Consider the following 19424-nt stretch of genomic DNA (forward strand, 5'->3'; position numbering starts at 1 on the left):
TCTTCATTTAAAACCCTAGCTTAATAGAATAACGTGGTGATTTAACGTTATAGCTGCGCTCATCTTAAGCTCTTGGTCAGCTGGTTGAACATGAAGCTAGTAGTCAAATAATCTTTAGCTACTTTATTATACAAAACTGTATATTTTGCGTTAAGTCACTTCAGAAAAACCTCTATGAAACAAAAAAGGATTTAAAACTTGCGTAACAGAATTAGATAACATGTTCGTTTATCGCTGCGCTTTGATTAGGTTCTTGGACAGCCTTAGCTAGTAACTTAGTAAAATAAGAACTATAAATTGTATTGTGCTAAACTGTATATATTATATAGTCTGTCGTCTTGCTAGGACCAATATACGGTCAAATTTTAAAACAAAACAGTTTTTTTAAATGATAAGTAACGTAACCTTTCGATGTAACTTCTTTACCCTAAAGGCAACTTAGTAGAAGAACGCCTTGACAATCTGTAACAACGAATGAACTTAAACGCAAAAAGGGTTGACAAAGAACAAATTATCGTCAAAAAAAAGTCAAACAGAAATAAACGAAATCACATCACCAGATCACCGAAACCTCCCTGCCTTCCTATGCGTCGCACCCCGTTGTGACGAGCTTTGTTGTTGGCTTGGTTTTTATAGACCTCAGTGACGCGGTCGTTGTCATCTCCTTCCGCCGTGTGATTAAAAAATAGTCCCTCTCACAAAGGGGTTTGTTTGATTTTAGAGCAAGATATCTGCCTATACATGAATATGACTATTTATTACTGTTTCGTCATTTATAAGAAACATTATGTGTATAATCAAAAACAACACGCAATGTTTTTTATGATGCATTGTATATTAAATGCCCTTTACAAACCACATCATATGGTCAGAAAGTCGAATTAGAAAGCAAACGTTCCCCAAAGATAACATTAAATGATATGGGAATTTGGGAAATTATATAAAAGGAATTCCCCCACCAAATGCGCTTTCCGTTTCTATGTAAGACCAACGGTCGGTCACAGCTGCCCAGAAACTCAGGGGGTGATTCATCACAAATGCACTTTTCAAACAGAAACAGTTACGTCAGAAGCGCAGTGCGGAAGAATACAACATGAACCTAAAACCCCCTCTTTCAATCCGGCTCAAACCGGTTTCAGTGCACGGATCTTCTTTTCTTTTTACTGCAGTGCCATAGTGCGCTTGCGTGTAACATTTTTTGGCTTAAAAATATGATAGATCAACTCGACGAATTTCTAGAATGTTCTAGTTTAACCCGGATTGAAAGTTATACGAAAACAATCCATTTTTTTCGGGGGTCAAGAAGTATTTATAGTATTTTACAAGGTAGCATATTTCCCATCATAACAAATTAGAGCTTGTCAAATGTTTTACACTCTTCGGAGTCGATTCCGATCATTAAAAAAGTGAATACATGTACGTGTAACCTGAATTTGAAGAGTTAGTGGATAAGTTAAAGAAAATGGGTTTCTTTGTCACATTGAAAGGGTGGGTGCGGGGCAAACCAGACCTCCAGCACGTCTCCTCTCAGGGATTTGTGCTGACGTTCACATCAGGACAAGACTGCTACAAGTGGGAAGGGGGATGGGCAACACGAATATACTTGAAAAACACGACATACCAGTGGATTGCCTGTTGTCGTGTCTAAACCATGAATCATGCGATGGGTCAGTATTTAAACTGTTTAAACATCGATTCATTCGTTAAATGGTTTTATTGTACACTGCCCTCAATAAACACGTTGTTTGGGGGATTACGTTTCAGGGACCGTCAAAGTTAAATGAAAGCATTTAATCTAAAAAAATAAATAAATGGTACCATTTGTTTTACATTCCTAAATATGTACGCATTTCAATGATTTATTATTCTTAGCATCTGACGTCACGTTGTTTACGCGTCAGCTTTTAGAGAGAGTTTGCAGATTCGTCATCATTATACAATAACTTTCTAATACAACTGCCAATAAAAACATTTAGCTAATAGAAACATCTTGTTGTATGTACATACGGTTTATGTTGCGACAACCCATGATGTATTGAGCTCAAATGAAATGTAAACGTGACGAATGGGGCAAAGTCTGGAAAGATCTAAATGTTTGGGGGCATGATTTAATTAGCAAGTTAACCACTAGGTGGCAGCAATGTTACACTAATCACAGAACATTCATAAAGGGAAGTCCAGTTGAATAAAACCTAACCGAACAGTCATTCTAAATGAGTTAATCAGACTTGTTTACACCTTTCCTCTTCATCAGCATTATCACATAAAAGGCCATTTAAGTGGAATGAATGATAGCCCATTTCAACACGTTTCTCTCATAAAACATTTCAGTTCTAAAGACCCATTGTGTGATAGACAGAAATGGGATTCACAAAAATATATTTGTTGCGGTTTCACATAAACTATTTTCCATTTATGATGAAATATGATCTTTAATAATTTATTTAAAGAGCCTTTTCCTACTAGAAAGTATGAACAAATGTGCATGTTACTGAATGCTCACTGTCACAAAGCTGATTTAAGGGAATTTGGAGGTACAGGGAAAGCATATTTATTTATTATGAAACATTATATTGCATTGTAGTCTTTAAAAATATATTACATGCATTTTAAACATTTAATGACATGACACATCAAAGGTGATTGACATTTAATGTTTTGTTGTTAAAAAGTATGTTTTGTTTTTTAATCAACATCAAGATTTTAGGTTAACATCCGACTGTAAATATTTATTTATTTTACATTTTGAAAGAAAAAAAATACTCGATTTTCTGCCTTCACTAGATTTATTTTTCATGATCAAATTAAATGATTAGCTCATGAAAATAAAAACACAATAATGATAAAATAATTATTCACAAAATGCTTATGAAAACTACTGTTATGCTTATGCTTTGTAAACAAAAAATAGCTGTTGTTTAAACTTAATAGGTGATAGGTGTGATATGAATGTCATATAAGGAGTCTTTAAATATAAATGTCTTCCAATAAATCTATTGTGATGTAACTGAGTACCCATGTGAATTTCATTCACACCACCATTTTGTGTAGGCTACGTAACCCAAATAACATGTCATGCAATGTCCTTTCACCAAGTCGATCGACCAAACCAGATCGATTGTGTTCCAACCGTGTTCTCCCCATGAGAGCACGTTTTTATTGAGTTCAATGTGGACTCATTACATCAGAATCAGATAGATATTGGATGATAGAATGCCCTGGCAGCATTAGACTTGTTTCACTCCTGCTGCTCTAGCCTGGTGAAGAATCATCTGCTTGTTAACGGATGCACTTTTGAATATATTTCTTTAGAAGATCATTATTTCTTCAAATTTCAGGAACTTCAGGGTAACATATTCAATATTTTTTTCAGAAAGTACAAGAGAGGCATCAACAAGGTAACACTGCTAAATACTGATAGTGTAGCAGGCAAGACATGGACAGATACTTCACACCTGTGCATGGCTCTTCAGAGGATGAGGTCAAAACTTACAAACATTCCCATCACATTCCTCAACAGCATCCTCACAACCATCAGTACCACCACAACCATTATCAACACCATGGGACACACAGGTATGTACTTAAACTTTCTTAGGAGATATGTGTCAGTGTTGTTACCGTTAACTAAAACGAATTAAACAACCAAATGTAAAAATCAGAAATGTTGACTTGGCAGCTAATTAAAATAAGTTGAAGTACTTAAATTGTAATTCAATTACTAAAATTGAATGTAATAAAAATACACAGGGAAACTACTTAAATTAAAATGAAAACTGAACATGTAAAAATAAAAACTAATTAAAAAATATAAATACACTCTTAAAAAAAAGGTTATATATGGCACCAAAAATGGTTCTTCGGAGGTTAAATTTGAGGTTAAAATATTTTTACAAACCTTCAAAATAGCAGCATAAAATAAAACAATGGACATACAAACGACACACTGTCCAAAATTTCAGTTTAAAAAGTTTTTTTAAAGGTAGAAATTGTGAAGTGTGCTTTTAACTCTATTTAAGAGTTTTTGAGGTATGATTCAAGAAGAATGGGCAGCGGAGGCGAATGCCATCTTTCCATATTCATACGTTTTTTTGGTCACGTGGCACATCTTTCAACGATCAGAAGGCGTAATTGAATTATATTTGAACATGACAATATATTGTAGGATATGAATGCAACAGACCAATTGAATTTGTTTGAATTTTCTAAATAAAGATTAAAGATAACCTTTAATATTCTTTCCTCCTAGTTTTCTACTTATTGCAATTATTATTAATTGAAAAAATGTATGGTTAAACTTTATTTCGATGGTCACTTTAGACATTCTACAAACTATAAGTAACTTTACATCAACTAACTCTCATTAGAGTATTAGTAAACTGTTAGGTTAGGGTTTGGGTTAGTAGAATAAGTTGCAAAGTTACTAATAGTCAGTAGAATGTCGAAAGTGGACTATCTAAATAAAGTGTTACCAAATGTATATTGTGGCCTGTAACAGAATTTTTTTTATATAAATATAATATGTATTATATTCCCACCCAAATGTATGTTTTTCATACTGCCAAATTTGAGATAATAACTGAGAAATAATGACTCATTCAATGCCTTTTAAATCATTGTTGTCATTATATGACAAGAATTGCCTATTGTCATTATTATTCTTATATTTCTTATTTAACGCCTCTTAAATCAGTTACAGCTCTTCAAGCAGTCATGGAAAACGCAGTGATAGGCTTACACACCATCCCCAAGACAACCAGCGTCACGCTTATCATCATGCACAACCTAAGGTGTCTCGAGAACACCACAGCTTCAATAAAAGGTCTTCCTCCAGCCTGTCCTCCTCCTCCTCCTCCAATACTTCATCTGCGTCTTGGACCTCAGAGCCCAGCCTGGATGATGAGACCTATCTCATGCACAGACCCCAGCATTCCCTGTCCTGCTCCAACCTCCCTGAGGTTCAAAGGAAAAGCCTCAACAGAGAATCTGAGGTCTATTTTGATCACAGCGATCAGAGGCACCGCCACAGCCTGGAAAACACTGTCGAACTGCTTCCTCCTTCTCAGCATGGACATCGGATGGCAAAACTCTCCAGGGGCCATAGCAAAAGTGAGGAGGGCCTTCAGCACAAAGATTGTTTCTCAGAAGGTTCTCACCACATCATGGATCATGGGCCTCTTTACAAAACTGCAAGCCTGGGACAAAGCCTTGCCCTTAGTGGCAGTGTCGACAACACACTCGGAGGCAGGGGAGTTCCCAAAAAGGCAGTTTCAACTATTCAGCTGCCCAGCAAAGGTATTCTGAAAAACAAAGATGAGGGACAGAAAGGAGGCAACTTCAGAAAGGCTAAGTCTATGGAGGTGCTCTCCACCAGGGTGCAAGTCACAGAAACACCCAAGCAGATATCTATGGAAGCTGCGAGGGATAGCTTTGTGAAAGGGAAGCTGCAGTTCTCTGCATTTCTGGATGAGATCACCAAGCAGGTTATCAGTCCCTGTGCTCTTACCTCTTTTGGTGTAACCACACCAATGCCCCCCAAATCTCCTAATGAAGAGCGTGTAAATCGCAGAGACAAGCAGGAGAGCGCCATGTTGTCACCAAAACAGCAGCCCATCAGAGCCGAGAGACCTGATTCAGGAAAAAACGGTGAAGATTTAAGCTCACTTTCTCGATCACATAAGAGACCAAGCAAACACGATCAGGATCATTACCACAACCAAGGCCTGACTAGTCCTCAACCGCCACCACCACCACCACCCCGCAATCTTTCTAAAGCTGGAAGACAGGGGGCTACTTCAAGTAAACCGCAACAAAGGCAATATTCTCAGTTGCTCACTGACGGTACCAGCACCAGCCCTGAAACGATCCACAGCCACCTCTCGAAACACAAAGTGCGAGATCAAAGTAGTCACGGCTCATCCAGGCACTTGGTTACTAAGCAGGAGAAGGGATCACCGCCTCCTCTGCGAGCCCCAGGACTGGAGTCAGAATCTCAGTCTGGTAAATCATCCACCAGTGCTAGCTCAGAGAAAAGTGACAGGCCCAAACACATGGGACACAGGAGGCAGTCGAAATCACACAGGGTGAGTTCATCAAAAGACCAAAACAAGCTACCTTTTTATGTTCAACATAATATTTAGTGCAAAACAGAGCCTGAAATGTGTTTAAAATGTTTTTGGAAAACTAGAAATAAAATAAAATGAATGAATAAACAAATCAAACAAATAAATAGTCAGTTCCAATCATTTAATATGAGGTTTGGAAGCAACATTTGATACACTTCAAATTAAACAAAATTTTTATACGATTACAAATCAATATAAAAATGAAAATCTACTTTTAACTAAATCAATCTGTTACTCAGTATGAGTTTCAGACCAAATGTTTTGTATTTGTTGATAAATTTATACAATTAAAAAAATTCAGTAAGTGAGTAAGAGTTTTTTTTTTTTTTTTAAGTGACGGTAAAGACAATTTTTTTTAACCTTTTCTATTCATCAAAGAATTCTATGTAAAAAGCATAGTAATAAATGTTTCTTGGGCAGCAAATCAGCATATTAGAATGATTTCTGAAGTCTGCTTGTTTAAGGTTTATAAAATCAAATCAAATCAAGGACAGCCTGGGGTTAACCCTTCATTGGTCCATTTCTGTTGATTAACACAATTGAACCAGATGAGTCATCAATCAATGGCCTTTCCTGGAGCATATCACTTCAAAATCAATTTTCTATGTTCTATTCTGCACTGCTTTTACTGTTTCACCCCCCTCTCTTCTTCCTCTTGCCCCCAGGATTCGGTCAGTTCCGTGGACAGAGTTCAGTAAGTGGTTTTCCCCTTTTTCTGATTGGTTATTTCAGACTATTGATTTTGCTCTTATTCCAGAGCTTTCCTCATTTTACTCTGCTCAGTTTCCTAAACTCTGTCATATCGATTGCTTCTATTTTCATCTCTCTGTTCATCTGTTCAGTACACAGTCAGAGGAGAGTCATGGTGTTTTTGTTTGTTTGTTTGTTGTTTTGCGAGTGATTTATGATATTGAGTCCCTACAGAAAATCAGCAGTTTACCTCCTGACACATCGATCTGTAATATATTGCAGGATGCTGGAGGAGTACAACAAAGAGCTGCACGAGAACCTGTTGCAGACGGTGGCATGCATTGAGAATATGGAGACAGAATTGCACTGTACTAAGACAGAGTTAGTCAGCTGTAAAGAGAAATACAGAAGGTCAGCATTTATGCAACAATAACAAGAAAGTTTTTGCTACAGTTCTTAACAATGATATCACCCCACTCTCTCTTTCTGTATAATGTCTCATTTGCAGGCTCCAGGAGAGCTATTCTGTTTCTCAGCAGGCAAACAGCGTCTTGGAGCAGAAACTCAAATCTGCGGTAAGATTAACATAAATTGCAGGAGGCACTTTCCACAAAAACAGTACAAAATAGGATCAGAAAGAAAATGTATTCGTTTTAAATAAAAGGTCTGTGAAAGAAGGTGCTTAACCTTCATAAAATGTTCATTGTCAACCTTAGAATGTTAGCTTAAAAATATAAGTGGTTTATTAATAATGATAATAATAATAATAATAATCCAAGTGTTTTTATTTTCATTTAATTTTATGAAGTTTGTAGTTTTTTTCAACCTTGTAAAAATGTATAAGTACAGTTTAGAGCCAAATATTTGGTAAATTTGTCAATTTCAAGCAATATTTTTTTTACATTTTTAAAACTTTTCAAATAATAAACATCAAAAATATTATTTTTTTTAAAGGTCCCATGGCATGAAAATGTCATTTTATGAGGTTTTTTACCATTAATATGAGTTCCCCTAGCCTGTATATGGTCCCCAAGTGGCTAGAATTTTTGATAGGTGTAAACTGAGTTCAGGCTGTCTTTCTCTGCCTTTGAGAAAATGAAAGCTCAGACGAGCCGATCTGGAATCTTCCCTATATGTCGTCATACGGGGAACGGTTACCTCCCCTTCCTCTGATTTGCCCGCCCAGAGAATTTGGAGAAAATTGATTGTTTATTTTACTCGCAATGTCAGCACAGGCTTTTACGATATGGATTCGACAGCACCGCCACAAACAGTGAGTAACAGTGTTCATTAATGCCTGATCTGTGATCAGTGATTTCTGATGTGTAGCTAAATATTCAAGTTCACACAGACTTTCTTTCTAAATCGTTTAATAGTGTTTATACATCCGTGAATCAAGCCAGTGACTAAACGATCAACTTCACATCGTTTCTCTTAGTAGCATGAAACAAATCTGTTATTTAAATTGTGATTAGATGCTAGATTAGCAATCAAAGAACTCTCTCTCTTTATAATGTTCGGAGCTATCAATCACACTTCGCGAGTGTATCTGCACACTTGCCCAAACTGCCGTTATAATGAATGACGCTGTTATGCTGCACAACGAGGCTCTTACTGTATTCATATCGATGTTGTGTTTGCTGTTAGTTGTGGTGAAAGCATTTTGTGAGAGAAATAGCGTTGCAACGGCGAGATCACTGCATTCACGCGATCAACAGACTGTCTGTGTACTCAATGCTCATCACTGCAGCCTTTCATGTGATGGGAAAACATCTAAAAATAATGCTTGACAGCTGTAATGGTAAAAAAACCCATTAAAAGTAAAAGTATTTGAGAGGGGTTCCACATGTTACAAAGTTCGTAGAATAAGGAGGAAGAAGACAGGGTCGGCGTGACTGGGACTCGTGTTTATTCAGAACTCTCAGATACAAACAAAATAAACTCACGCTCACAAGAACTCAGTACAATATAACTTTTCTCAGCAATCTTTCTCCAGGTCTCCGTGTTTCTGGTCTACAAGTGCCCAGTCCGTCTCTCTCTGGCAGTCCGCAGATCTCGCTAAACCACGCCCCCTCTGCCACAAGATCTAATACTCATTTCAAATGCAAAGATGTCAGCCAATCACAACAGTGGGCGTTTTCACTGAAGTCTCACAGCAGACACGCCCCTTGAAACAGAGCATTCAAGCCAGAGGGCTAATATCAGTATAGAAAAATGCCTTTTATTTCTAAATTATGACATTTTATGATGTAAAAATCATACTAACAATATAAGTACACCTCAGGAAACATTGTAAAATAATTTTTAAAAAATCCACGCCATGGGACCTTTAAATATTTGCAGTTAAAAAGTGTAACCTAAGTTGTTAAAATTTACTGATAATTAAACTTTGTGTTTTTTGAATTGCAATGAATTGTAAATCAATTCAATAGAACTATTATGATATTTTACAATTTTACATGTTGGATACAGCAGAGAAGGTCAAGACTTCTAAGGTAGGACAAAATCATCATTTTGGGCATAGATATGAGATGTGTGCTTAACATCAAAGTTTACTTCATCTGTGGAAAATACTGGACAAATCTAGAAAACAAGAAAACACTGGTTGCTGCAAAATATACACATACAGTATGATCATTCTACAAAGAAGCTCTGTGATGTGATGTGATTTTTTTTTTCTTGTACATGAACTGTCTATCTATAAAATATGATAGTGCTGTTTTCAGGCCTTATGGCTTACTGATTAAAGCACCTGCTTTCCCTCGGGTTGGGCTCTTAGAAAATGTAAATTCACATCTGCTGAAATGTCTCCAGTGTCAATACACATACTGTCACTTGTGTTACATTTAAGCAGTTTTTTTACTGTATTTTGACAGGTAGACAGCTTGGACTCAGAGAGGAAGCTCCTCATGCAGAGAGTTGTGGATCTGACTAAACAGCTGGATACTGCTCAGAAAACCATCAACTCTCTGGAAAACATCAATGTAAGTGCATCACACAGACAGATACAACAAACAGATGCACCACGTCTTCCATTTTTTTGGACAACTAGTAAATTCCACACTAAACAGCTTATAGTATAGTATATAAGCCTAAAATGTTAAAAGATATAATATTTCATTGTAGTGTGATAGATGTTTTTAAAGATGCATTTACATTTTCTGAACGGGGAGGGGGGAATATGTTCAAACAAACAAAATACAACATTGTTTACACTCTAGTCAACAAAGTTTATTTATAGTTGTGTCTGCACATTAAACTGCAATAGGATAAATTATTTCAGCATCAAAAAATTGTTGAATGTTAAAGTCTGGATGTTAAAAAAATGTATGACCGGACTTGATTTTTTTTCCATCAGAAATTGATTGTTGGACTGCTGTGGTTTGCTATAGAGTGCAACAAAACACCATTCATTATCTCCATATGGAAATTGATTTGTAACGATAATTCATAAACCTTTAAAGACAGCGCAACTGTAAGCTATGAGGTTGATAATCAATGGCATTTGCTTTTGTCAAAGTCATCTGTTCATGTTATTTCAACTTAAAAATAATAGTTTTTAACATTGGAATTTGTGGTGATAAACTGCCTCACCTAAAATTCCACCAGTCAGAGAGCCACAACAAGCAAAACGTGCCAAAGAGAAAATATATATTATATATATAAAATCAAAAATTTTAAATGAGTAGTTGAGAGTTTTATATTTTGTCATTGTTTTTCAATCGATTTTGCTGTTCGCAAGGCTTGATGGCATTGTTGTTCTTTCCCTCACTAAAGCCACAGTCTTGTACCTTTGTTATTTTTGTCTGATTTTCATTTTTTTGTTGTTTTGTTGTTGTAATGTTGCAATTCACCTCTGGTTGGTTTGTTTTTAAGAATCCCATTGGGAAAAATGAATGGTAAAAAATACTTCCTAAATCAATGCCACTGAAAAATTTTACAGGCACTGATGCTGTGATCTCATGTATTTTTGCACGTCATCAGTGAAGAAAAGATATGTCGCTTCACAAGGGAGGGGAATTTATTTTGATCAAAGATTGCATGAAATAAAAAAAATATATGATCAAAAAAAAAAATGCAAAAAAAAAATCAAGAATTGTCCATTTTGATTTCATGGTTACTTTCTCTCCTCAGGTTCACTCATTGATTAGTGGGTTGTTGAAAAATCACTTTGACTCTCAGGAAGGACTGGAAAACTCATTATGTCCTCGAACATCTCCAGGTCAACCTGATAGTGACCAATCAGACAGGGTGCAAGAGCTCAGAAACAACCAACCATCTGGAGGAAAAAGGGAATTTTTTGAATGGCCACAGACTGGACAGACATGCTCAGGTGCCAGTCAACAACCTGCCACAGCCTTTCTGCCATGGACACATGATCATGATCCATGGGTAGTGTCAGAGCAACTTGTGGTTAAGGGAAGTGACTCACAACTTCCTTTTCCTTTTGCTGATGATGTGCCAATCCACAAAACGATAGCAAATACAAAGGCCCCAAGTCATCAATTGCATCAGTTAGCCATGAACACAGAGATCCACATTGTCCCCCCAAACCCAGATAACCTAGATGAGATGAGGCTCAGTAGACAAACAAGTGGAGAGGGAGCAATCACAGTGGGGAAAAACCCCACTGATTTCAGCTCTTACACAGCTCAAATGATGTTGAACGAGTTTTTGAACCAGATTCCTCCTCCAGCGCATGATGGTGAAGGGAAAGATAGTTTAGAAGCAGTGATGGGGGCCAGAGAACTAACCAAAGGAAAACATTAACATTTAATCTGAAGTGTGGTAAACGATATAAGAACTGTATGAAAATCTCAATAACGTCTCCCATTACCTCCAATACTGCATAAAGGATGCATAATTGTGGCTCTGATGGCTCTTTGTTAGTAATTATGTTTGTGTTTTTCTGTTTGAACTTTTGCCCTGTATCTTTTTAAAGGTTTACAATGTGTTCCAGTCATCGTATATTATTTTATTGATAACCAAATTTACTGTCAAAGCGCTGCTTGTGAAAAGTAATATTTTGGATCTCTTATTCATTTATCTTTGACTGCTTAATGTTTGCCTGTAAAAAAAAAAGAAAAAAAAAAGAAACTGGAAAGTGAATAGAAATTCTGTGAAATATGTAAATTAACGGCTGAGACCATTAGTGTTCATATGTCCATTTATTGTATAAATTATTTAGCAAAGTTTTCGTGGTTGTGATTCAAGTGTATAACTGATAGAAGGCAAGTTACAATTTCTGCTAGAGTGCAAATTAACAATTTAGCCATATTGTTTCATTATATAATATCCTGGAATATATTAAGTCTTTGGTCTGCATTTGAGAATTGTTTATATTTGGTTATATTATACTGTTTGAAAATGTGGTGTCTTTATATCCAAATAAAACACAGTGTGACATCCAGTTACTTCAATTGAATCAACATCACATGACCATTACACCACAACACAGTTAATACAGTACTATATTTTAAATGATCCATTCCTGGTGTTATAATACAGTATAGAGCATCTATATTATGTATAGTCACAGTAGATTTAGAAAAAAACACACTTTTTCCATGAAAAACCACCCACATTAACACTCACTTCTGAGCAATAAAGATAGCCTGAGACACACCATGTTGTCTGCAAAGACAGTAACTTCCCAAGATTGGCCTACAATAGAATATGAATTGTCAAATATATAATATAAACAAGTTTGCATGTTATTTAATATCTGGTTCATTTTAATCACTTTTGGTGATATTTTTGCCCTGAGCCCTGACCTTATTTCTGGACTTATTAATGCTCACAGGTTTCAAATGTGTGTCACATTCTGTCATGCCTGTTTTCTTCGCTGTTTATTTCCGTTTCACGGTTTCTCAGTCCATTACATGGCACACCTTGCATCAAACCCCTCCCTCTGGCACTCTTTCTGGACCTGTTGACCAAGGGCAGGTTTGCTTAGAGGACACTGGCCTGGATTCTCATTGGTGGAGTAGGTCTAATAGGATCAGACATGAGGACAGGAGATTATGACACTCAAGCCATAATACTCAATATCATATTTTTAAGCCCTAGTCAAAATGGCTGCCAAACTGTAGGAAGCATATTGAAGGCTCAGGGTCTGAAGAAAAGGGCACTCTAACATTCTTGAAGGTAATTTATATATTTTTTCTTTTACACAAATTAAAATCAAATCTTGGACACAACCTAAACTGTAATTTAAATTCAACATTAAAAAAAGGGATTTTGTCTCACACCCTTGTATTAGTTGAAGTATTTTGAAGGTGATTTCTGAGTAATCTAGAAAAACTGGATTGCACAGTCCTGTTCCTAATTTTTTTGATTTAACAAAACCTGATGAAACTATGGGAATTTACCTGAGAAGGACAGATTATTTGCCGAGCTGGATACTGATACTGCACAACCTCTATTAAATTCCTCTTCTGCAATCAAATCATTCCTCTCTCCCTATCCTACACCCCTTCCTAAGCAGCATGGTGTTGTTAAAACTCAAGTTCCCCTTCCAAAAGAGGGTGCGTCTGGCCCAGGGTCTCTGGCTGCTTTCATGGGTGGCTATGTTCTCTGGAGCCATCACCTTTGCTATGGGAGTCTTCCTCAAAACTGAGCTACATCGCAGATCAGAGGTAATGAAACTTTTCTTAATAAACAGAAAGAGAACCTACAAATGAAGAACGTGTCCCTAGATACATACTTTTGTGCCAAGAACATAAATGGAAACAACATATTGCAGTGTGTCGTGTGCCTGCAGTCCATTAGGATCTATACAGCGTGTGAAAGGATAATCAGAAATGCGTTCAGTGCTTCAAATCATGCTTAACAGTTTTCTTTTTAAATGCTCTGTATTTTTACACTAAGCAAATGCCATTTTTCTTCAAAAAATTTTCTTCAGCAGATATTATTTACTGTAATACCACTACTACGATTACTACTTTCATTTACCCTTTATATTGTCAACACAAGTGTAACAGGCCTAAGCTTTGTCTTGTTGAGAGGAATAATCTCACATAATCTGAGGATTGGCACTCAGATAAGGTCCTCTAGTGTGCACCAATACCTCAGCTTGTATCTATTATGAAGGTAATAAACCTCACAATGAAACCTAATACTGAGTGAAAAGAGCATTGTGGGGGAAACCATTATTATCCCACACCTGTTGAACAGCATTGTGTGAATAAGATCAACATTACATAATAGGTAAATTAAAACTTCCAGTAATGTCTGTATAGGCTGAAGGTAAATGCAGGTAGAATTTAAATTGCTTAATAGTAGGTTCATCTTTTTCTTATACTGGATTAATTTAGGGTTCAAGTTTTGAGTTGAAAGATCAGCCTTGAGTACAGAATTTAAAGTGAACATTGTTCTGGGCCTTCACGATTGAATGCATGCTAAAAACAGGACAGAGGAGAAATGGCAAATATTCAACCCTTCTTACTCTATACAGGTGATGCACAGTATGGACATCCACATTGTGCCAAATCTGCTGATGGCAGTGGGGTTAGCATCAGTGGGCATCAACATCTGTGCTGGTAAAGTCTGCCAGGACTCACTGGATCCATCGCGTTTCCCACGCTGGAAGACGTTTCTTCCTCCATTCTTCTTCCTCTCTGTCTTCGTCTCCTCCCTGCTGCTGGTCGCCATGATTCTGAGCTTCGCCCTGCAGCCCAGCCTGGAGGAGTCTCTGAAGATTGGGCTGAAAAACGGCATCCGTTTCTACAAGGTTGGTGAGAGAAAGACGATTAACAAAGTCATTTAACAGCAATCAGTTGTTAGACATTAATTCATGCACAATGTATTAATGAATAAATATGACATTTCAGAGTACTATAAATAAATTAAATAAAATAAAATAAACAAGGCATTTCAGAATATTACATATATTATATACAGTATAAGATCCAAGCCCAAAATGGCAAAACCACAAATTCGTTGTCTTAACCATAAATTATTGGTCAGGAAATTAGCCAAATTGAATAAAATGCACTACTTAAAGTGCAATTGCTGTCTCATAAAAACATCAAAGACAAAATGTAGTTGTTGGCAGAATATGGGAAGTTATGTGTGCAGTGATGAATCACGATGAAACACGAGTTGCATGGTGATGCTCCAGAACGCTGTCTTCAAAAATCTGCTGAGAAATATAATAATAAAAAGCATTTTTGGAAGAGGTATCATTGTGTGGGGAACGTTTAAGCTGCTGGTTTTGGTGAGCTACTTCACTCTGAAAAGTCATTTAATGCTTTGGAGTACAGGAGAATATTGCAGAATGGCTTGCTCCCTACAACTGAAAAGTTGTTATCTAAAGAGCAATTATCAGATGTTATTTTTCAACAATACAATGCTCCTGCCCAAATTGCAAAGACAACCAAGAAGTGGCTTGAGAACAAGTCCATCGGCCTCATGTTTTGGCCTGGTCAGAGTCCAGATTTGAACACCACATTGAATATTTCACTCTAGTGAGTGTTGGTTTCAAATTAAACTCAAATGAACAGGAGACAACGGGAGAACTGTTTGAAGCTATTAACACTGAGTGGAACAATGACTCTTCTTCCTGTAAAAAGCTGTCTGCAAGTTGGGGAATGCTATTCTGTGCTAAGTTACTGTTTCTACATTATTTGCGCAATTCTTGCTCATTTTCTGACCAGTGATCTGTGATTAAAATGGTTAAGACCATTAAAAGACCACTAAATAAATTTAAATTTTTTTTTTTAAAAAAGCAAGCAAGCCTCAGCATTTCAGAGTCCTATAGTCTGATGACTTCTAGAGTCTAGACAACACTTGATTCAAATAAATATTTCCAAAGGCATAGTAAATCAAAAGAATATACTGAATTTAATACTGAACTGAGGGATTTCAATTCAATTCATTCATATTTCTTTTAATGAACTATATATCTGATGTCAAATATCTCTACAGGACACAGACACACCAGGCCGTTGTTTCCAGAAGGAAACTATTGACCGTTTACAGATTGAGTTCCAGTGCTGTGGTAATACTAACTACAGAGACTGGTTTGAGGTGCAGTGGGTCAGCAGCCGCTACCTGGACTTCACATCCAAAGAAGTGAAAGAGTGAGTCCAAAAATTAAAGTTCCGCCGCCCTTTTAGCATCCAAGGTTAATCAGATTTTAGAATGTCATGTTCTGAAACAGGATGTCATCACCAGATGAAGAAAGGCCAATCCCTAGTACTTGCAAATCAATTCTGCATGTGTGCATGAGCCGGGCGCATTGACCAGAAAGTCAATAAAGACAGTTGCAGAATCAATGGTGTAACAAAACTAGGAAATGTAGAACTATAATTGCATTATATATAGTCTTACGTTTCTGTCTTTTCCATTTTGCCAACACAGTCGCGTTAAGAGTAACATAGATGGCCGATATCTGATGGATGGGGTCCCATTCAGCTGCTGTAACCCCTCCTCCCCCCGGCCCTGCATCCAGAACAGTCTCCTGGACAATGCTGCCCATTACGACTACGAGTATCAGACTGAAGAGCTGAACCTGCACAAGCGAGGTTGCCGCCAGGCCCTTGTCAGCTACTACATGGGTTTAATGAACACCATCGGCCCTTGTGTCCTGCTTTTTTTCCTTCTCCAGGTATGGGCTGATTAATAGGTTGAATGAGTAGCAATTACAGACCACTAATCCTCATTTTCCCAAAAGGAAAAGAATGTGTGTTTCCAAGAAATGGGTTCTCTCAGGAATCTCCTGTGGGTATTTTTAATGGACGTTTTTGATTTATGAGTAAAATAAGATCTATGCTAGATGTTATATGAAAAGACTTTCATGTTTTGTTGTTCAACATAAATTAGTCATACCTCAAACATGAATTCTGAACTACAATGGCCAGCAAAACGCTGCTGTACAAAGTTTCAGGTCAGTAAGATATTTTTCATTTAGATTTTACTTTAATTCAGCAATGGATTACATTCGTCTAAAGTTACACTAAAGATATTTATAATGTTACAAAATATTTCAAATAAATCAAGTAATGATGCTGAAAATTCAACTTTGCCAAAAATTACGTTTAAAAATATATTAAAATAGAAAACAATTATTTTAATTTGCAATAACATTCAACAATACATATATATTTTTTACTGTATTTTGATCAAATAAATGCATCCTTGGTGAGCATAAGAGACTGCTTTCAAAAACATTAAACCAACAGTAGTTTATATTACAAAAAACACCACCAAATTCATATGTTGAAGAAAAACAAACAAACATGAAAGGCTATTTAATTAATGCTAAACTCATAACTTATTTTAATCATTAAGCACAAAACCAATATCCTTAAAAACATTTTAACTTCCCATGGGAACTAGCAAATTAGCCCGAATTTACATAATAACAGAACAGCTCTGTAGGATGATCTTACAGGTAAAGTGTGTAATTTGTGCACTGTTTAGTCACATACCGGTAACAGACTCACCAAAATAATGTTTTAAACAGAACGATGTTTACAGACATAACCTTTAAGATTGAAGTATTGAGGGGACACACCAACATTAAAACATGTCATGCCACACAAAAGTATGTGATAATATGTGGCAGTTGATTAACAAATAACCACATGATTTTAAGTGTCAACCTTGAATAACACATTGTATAATCGAATGTGCTCAACACATCGAACTGTTCACACACTCGCCACTCAGTTAATATTGACACTCTTCCAGAACGCCTGGCAGTACGGCCTCTGAACTCAGAGGTGTCAATATTCATTATTAAAGCATTAAAATAACTTGCACCCAAAACCACATATCTCAGCTTTTATAACAGTCACAACATTTATAACACCAATTGCATGACTCATCACTTCGTATCTGCTAATTCAATAATCAATAAATCAACTTCAGCTGTCAGCATTAATAAAACTAGATTTGCTTTGATAAAATATATTGAAATAGTTGTTGTTGTTCCAGCCACATATTACTAAAAATAATTGTTCTGTCTTTTCTCGGTCTAGAAGGCACCAAATTCAAAAATAATTTCACATTTCTACCACATAAATGACCCAGTTTAAATACACGTTCATCTTCCCAGCGCTGAAGTACCCCTTTAAGAACCCCTTTGAAAATCTTTTGAAGAAAATGTCCTACTGTCATTTGAACTCTGACCTCTATATCTCCTTGGTCCTCAGATGTCCATTCTAGTGAGTCTGCGCTATCTGCAGACTGCAATGGAGGGTGTGCTGGGAGAGGAGAATCTGGAGATCGAGACCGAGGGATACATCCTGGAGAAGGGAGTGAAGGAGACATTGTTGGAGACTAAAGAAAAGATTATGAAACTCCTCCAGTTCGCTCAGGTGGGCGACGCATCCGCTGAAACCCCCGGCACCGAGTCAGAGGAAAAGCCAGCCACAGCCTAAAAGACCAAGTGTAATTGTTTATAATGAGGGATCATGTACACATGACTGTACATCCAAAGGAAATAAGTCATCATAATTATAATTGTGACATTGCTTCTTCATTGTTAAATGAAGTCATCAAGTTACCCAAATATTTGAGGTAAAAACCTGTAGCCTAACCTCTCAAAATGCTGGAAAACTGAAAAATCTGATGGTACCAAAATCCCCCTTTCTCCCATGACAATTATATATAAAGTGAAGATGTATGAAGAAGAGTTAAAGAAGAATATTCCAAGGAAATGAAGGCAATGAAATAGTACATTTCACACATGAGGTCTGTAGATGTTTTGCTGCTTCAAGCTTTGCTCAAATAGACAAAAGTAGAGAGCTGAAATTGCAGAAGATGTATGCGACAAATAAAGAGTTTTTAACTGATCTGTGAAGTCACATGGCCATTGTGTCTCATGAGCTTGTCCTTAATTTGGTTTTTCTGTTGAAATGTGTTTTTCATTTTGGACACGTCTTCCCTCAAACTAGATCTTAACTTCTCTTGTGAAATGGTGCTGTGTTAAATCCATTTCCTCTTCTTCTGCCTATGCAGAGAGAGAGAGAGAGAGAGAGAGAGAGAGAGAGAGAGAGAGAGAGAGAGAGAGAGAGAGAGAGAGAGAGAGAGATGAATAGGATTACACTGACTGAATGCAGCAGGCCATATTGTTGGGTGTACTGTTCTGACACCTGAAATCTCTTTATCCCTCTGATGATGGTTAATACAAAATGACTGCTACCAAAGCACTCGCCCGCAAAACACAACATTAGGCCAACACAAGAATAAAACTGTGTCATACATCTATTTATTTATGTTTGGATTGGCCAATGCTTATTACATTTTGAAAAGGTCACAATTTAAATAAAAGTTGAAATAGTTATACGTTTTATATAGGCCTACACTTTTATTTAACAAAAACACATTTAATTGATCTGAAGTGACACTAAAGATAGGCTTTTTATGTGTCGAAAGACGTGCTAGGCTAGCGCATTACACCGATCCTCCACTAGACAGCGGCAACAACTTAATTTTGCACTTCTGTCACTCCCAATTTCGAGAAAAAAAGAAGAAAAAAAACCTCACACAAGTCACCTTGCAAATAATGCATTGGTGTCTTTGCATGTAATTTTTTTTAATCAGTTATTTTAGTTTATTTTATTGACTTCCACTGATACAAATAGATTTTATTTCCTGTGT

General features: G+C 36.6%; 2 protein-coding genes across 4 annotated transcripts; both read left to right on the top strand.

Moving 5' to 3' along the window:
• Positions 1-1490: 1490 nt before the first annotated feature.
• On the top strand, positions 1491-12226 carry LOC307140129 (uncharacterized protein). 3 transcript variants are annotated; one of them, XR_013818203.1, is made up of 9 exons: positions 1491-1667; positions 3374-3576; positions 4694-6083; positions 6791-6819; positions 7098-7226; positions 7324-7390; positions 9288-9310; positions 9692-9799; positions 10950-12226. XR_013818203.1 is itself a non-coding variant. In XM_079839374.1 (8 exons), exons 2-8 carry the CDS (start codon positions 3437-3439, stop codon positions 11583-11585), a joined length of 2499 nt encoding a protein of 832 aa, XP_079695500.1. In that variant the 5' UTR covers positions 1538-1667; positions 3374-3436; the 3' UTR covers positions 11586-12224. The 3 variants fall into 3 exon arrangements, 1 of the variants encoding a protein (XP_079695500.1); XR_013818204.1 differs by having other exon boundaries at positions 1538-1667; positions 9291-9310; positions 10950-12224; XM_079839374.1 differs by lacking the exon at positions 9288-9310 and having other exon boundaries at positions 1538-1667; positions 10950-12224.
• Positions 12227-12795: 569 nt separating this feature from the next.
• On the top strand, positions 12796-19285 carry rom1b (retinal outer segment membrane protein 1b). The gene is made up of 6 exons (XM_079839375.1): positions 12796-12962; positions 13303-13453; positions 14272-14547; positions 15744-15898; positions 16179-16425; positions 17975-19285. The coding sequence occupies exons 2-6, from the start codon at positions 13304-13306 to the stop codon at positions 18200-18202; spliced, it is 1056 nt and encodes a 351-aa protein (XP_079695501.1). The 5' UTR covers positions 12796-12962; position 13303; the 3' UTR covers positions 18203-19285.
• Positions 19286-19424: the final 139 nt, after the last annotated feature.

This window comes from Gobio gobio (assembly GCF_949357685.1).
Source record: "Gobio gobio genome assembly, chromosome: 16".
Taxonomy (NCBI): domain Eukaryota; kingdom Metazoa; phylum Chordata; class Actinopteri; order Cypriniformes; family Gobionidae; genus Gobio; species Gobio gobio.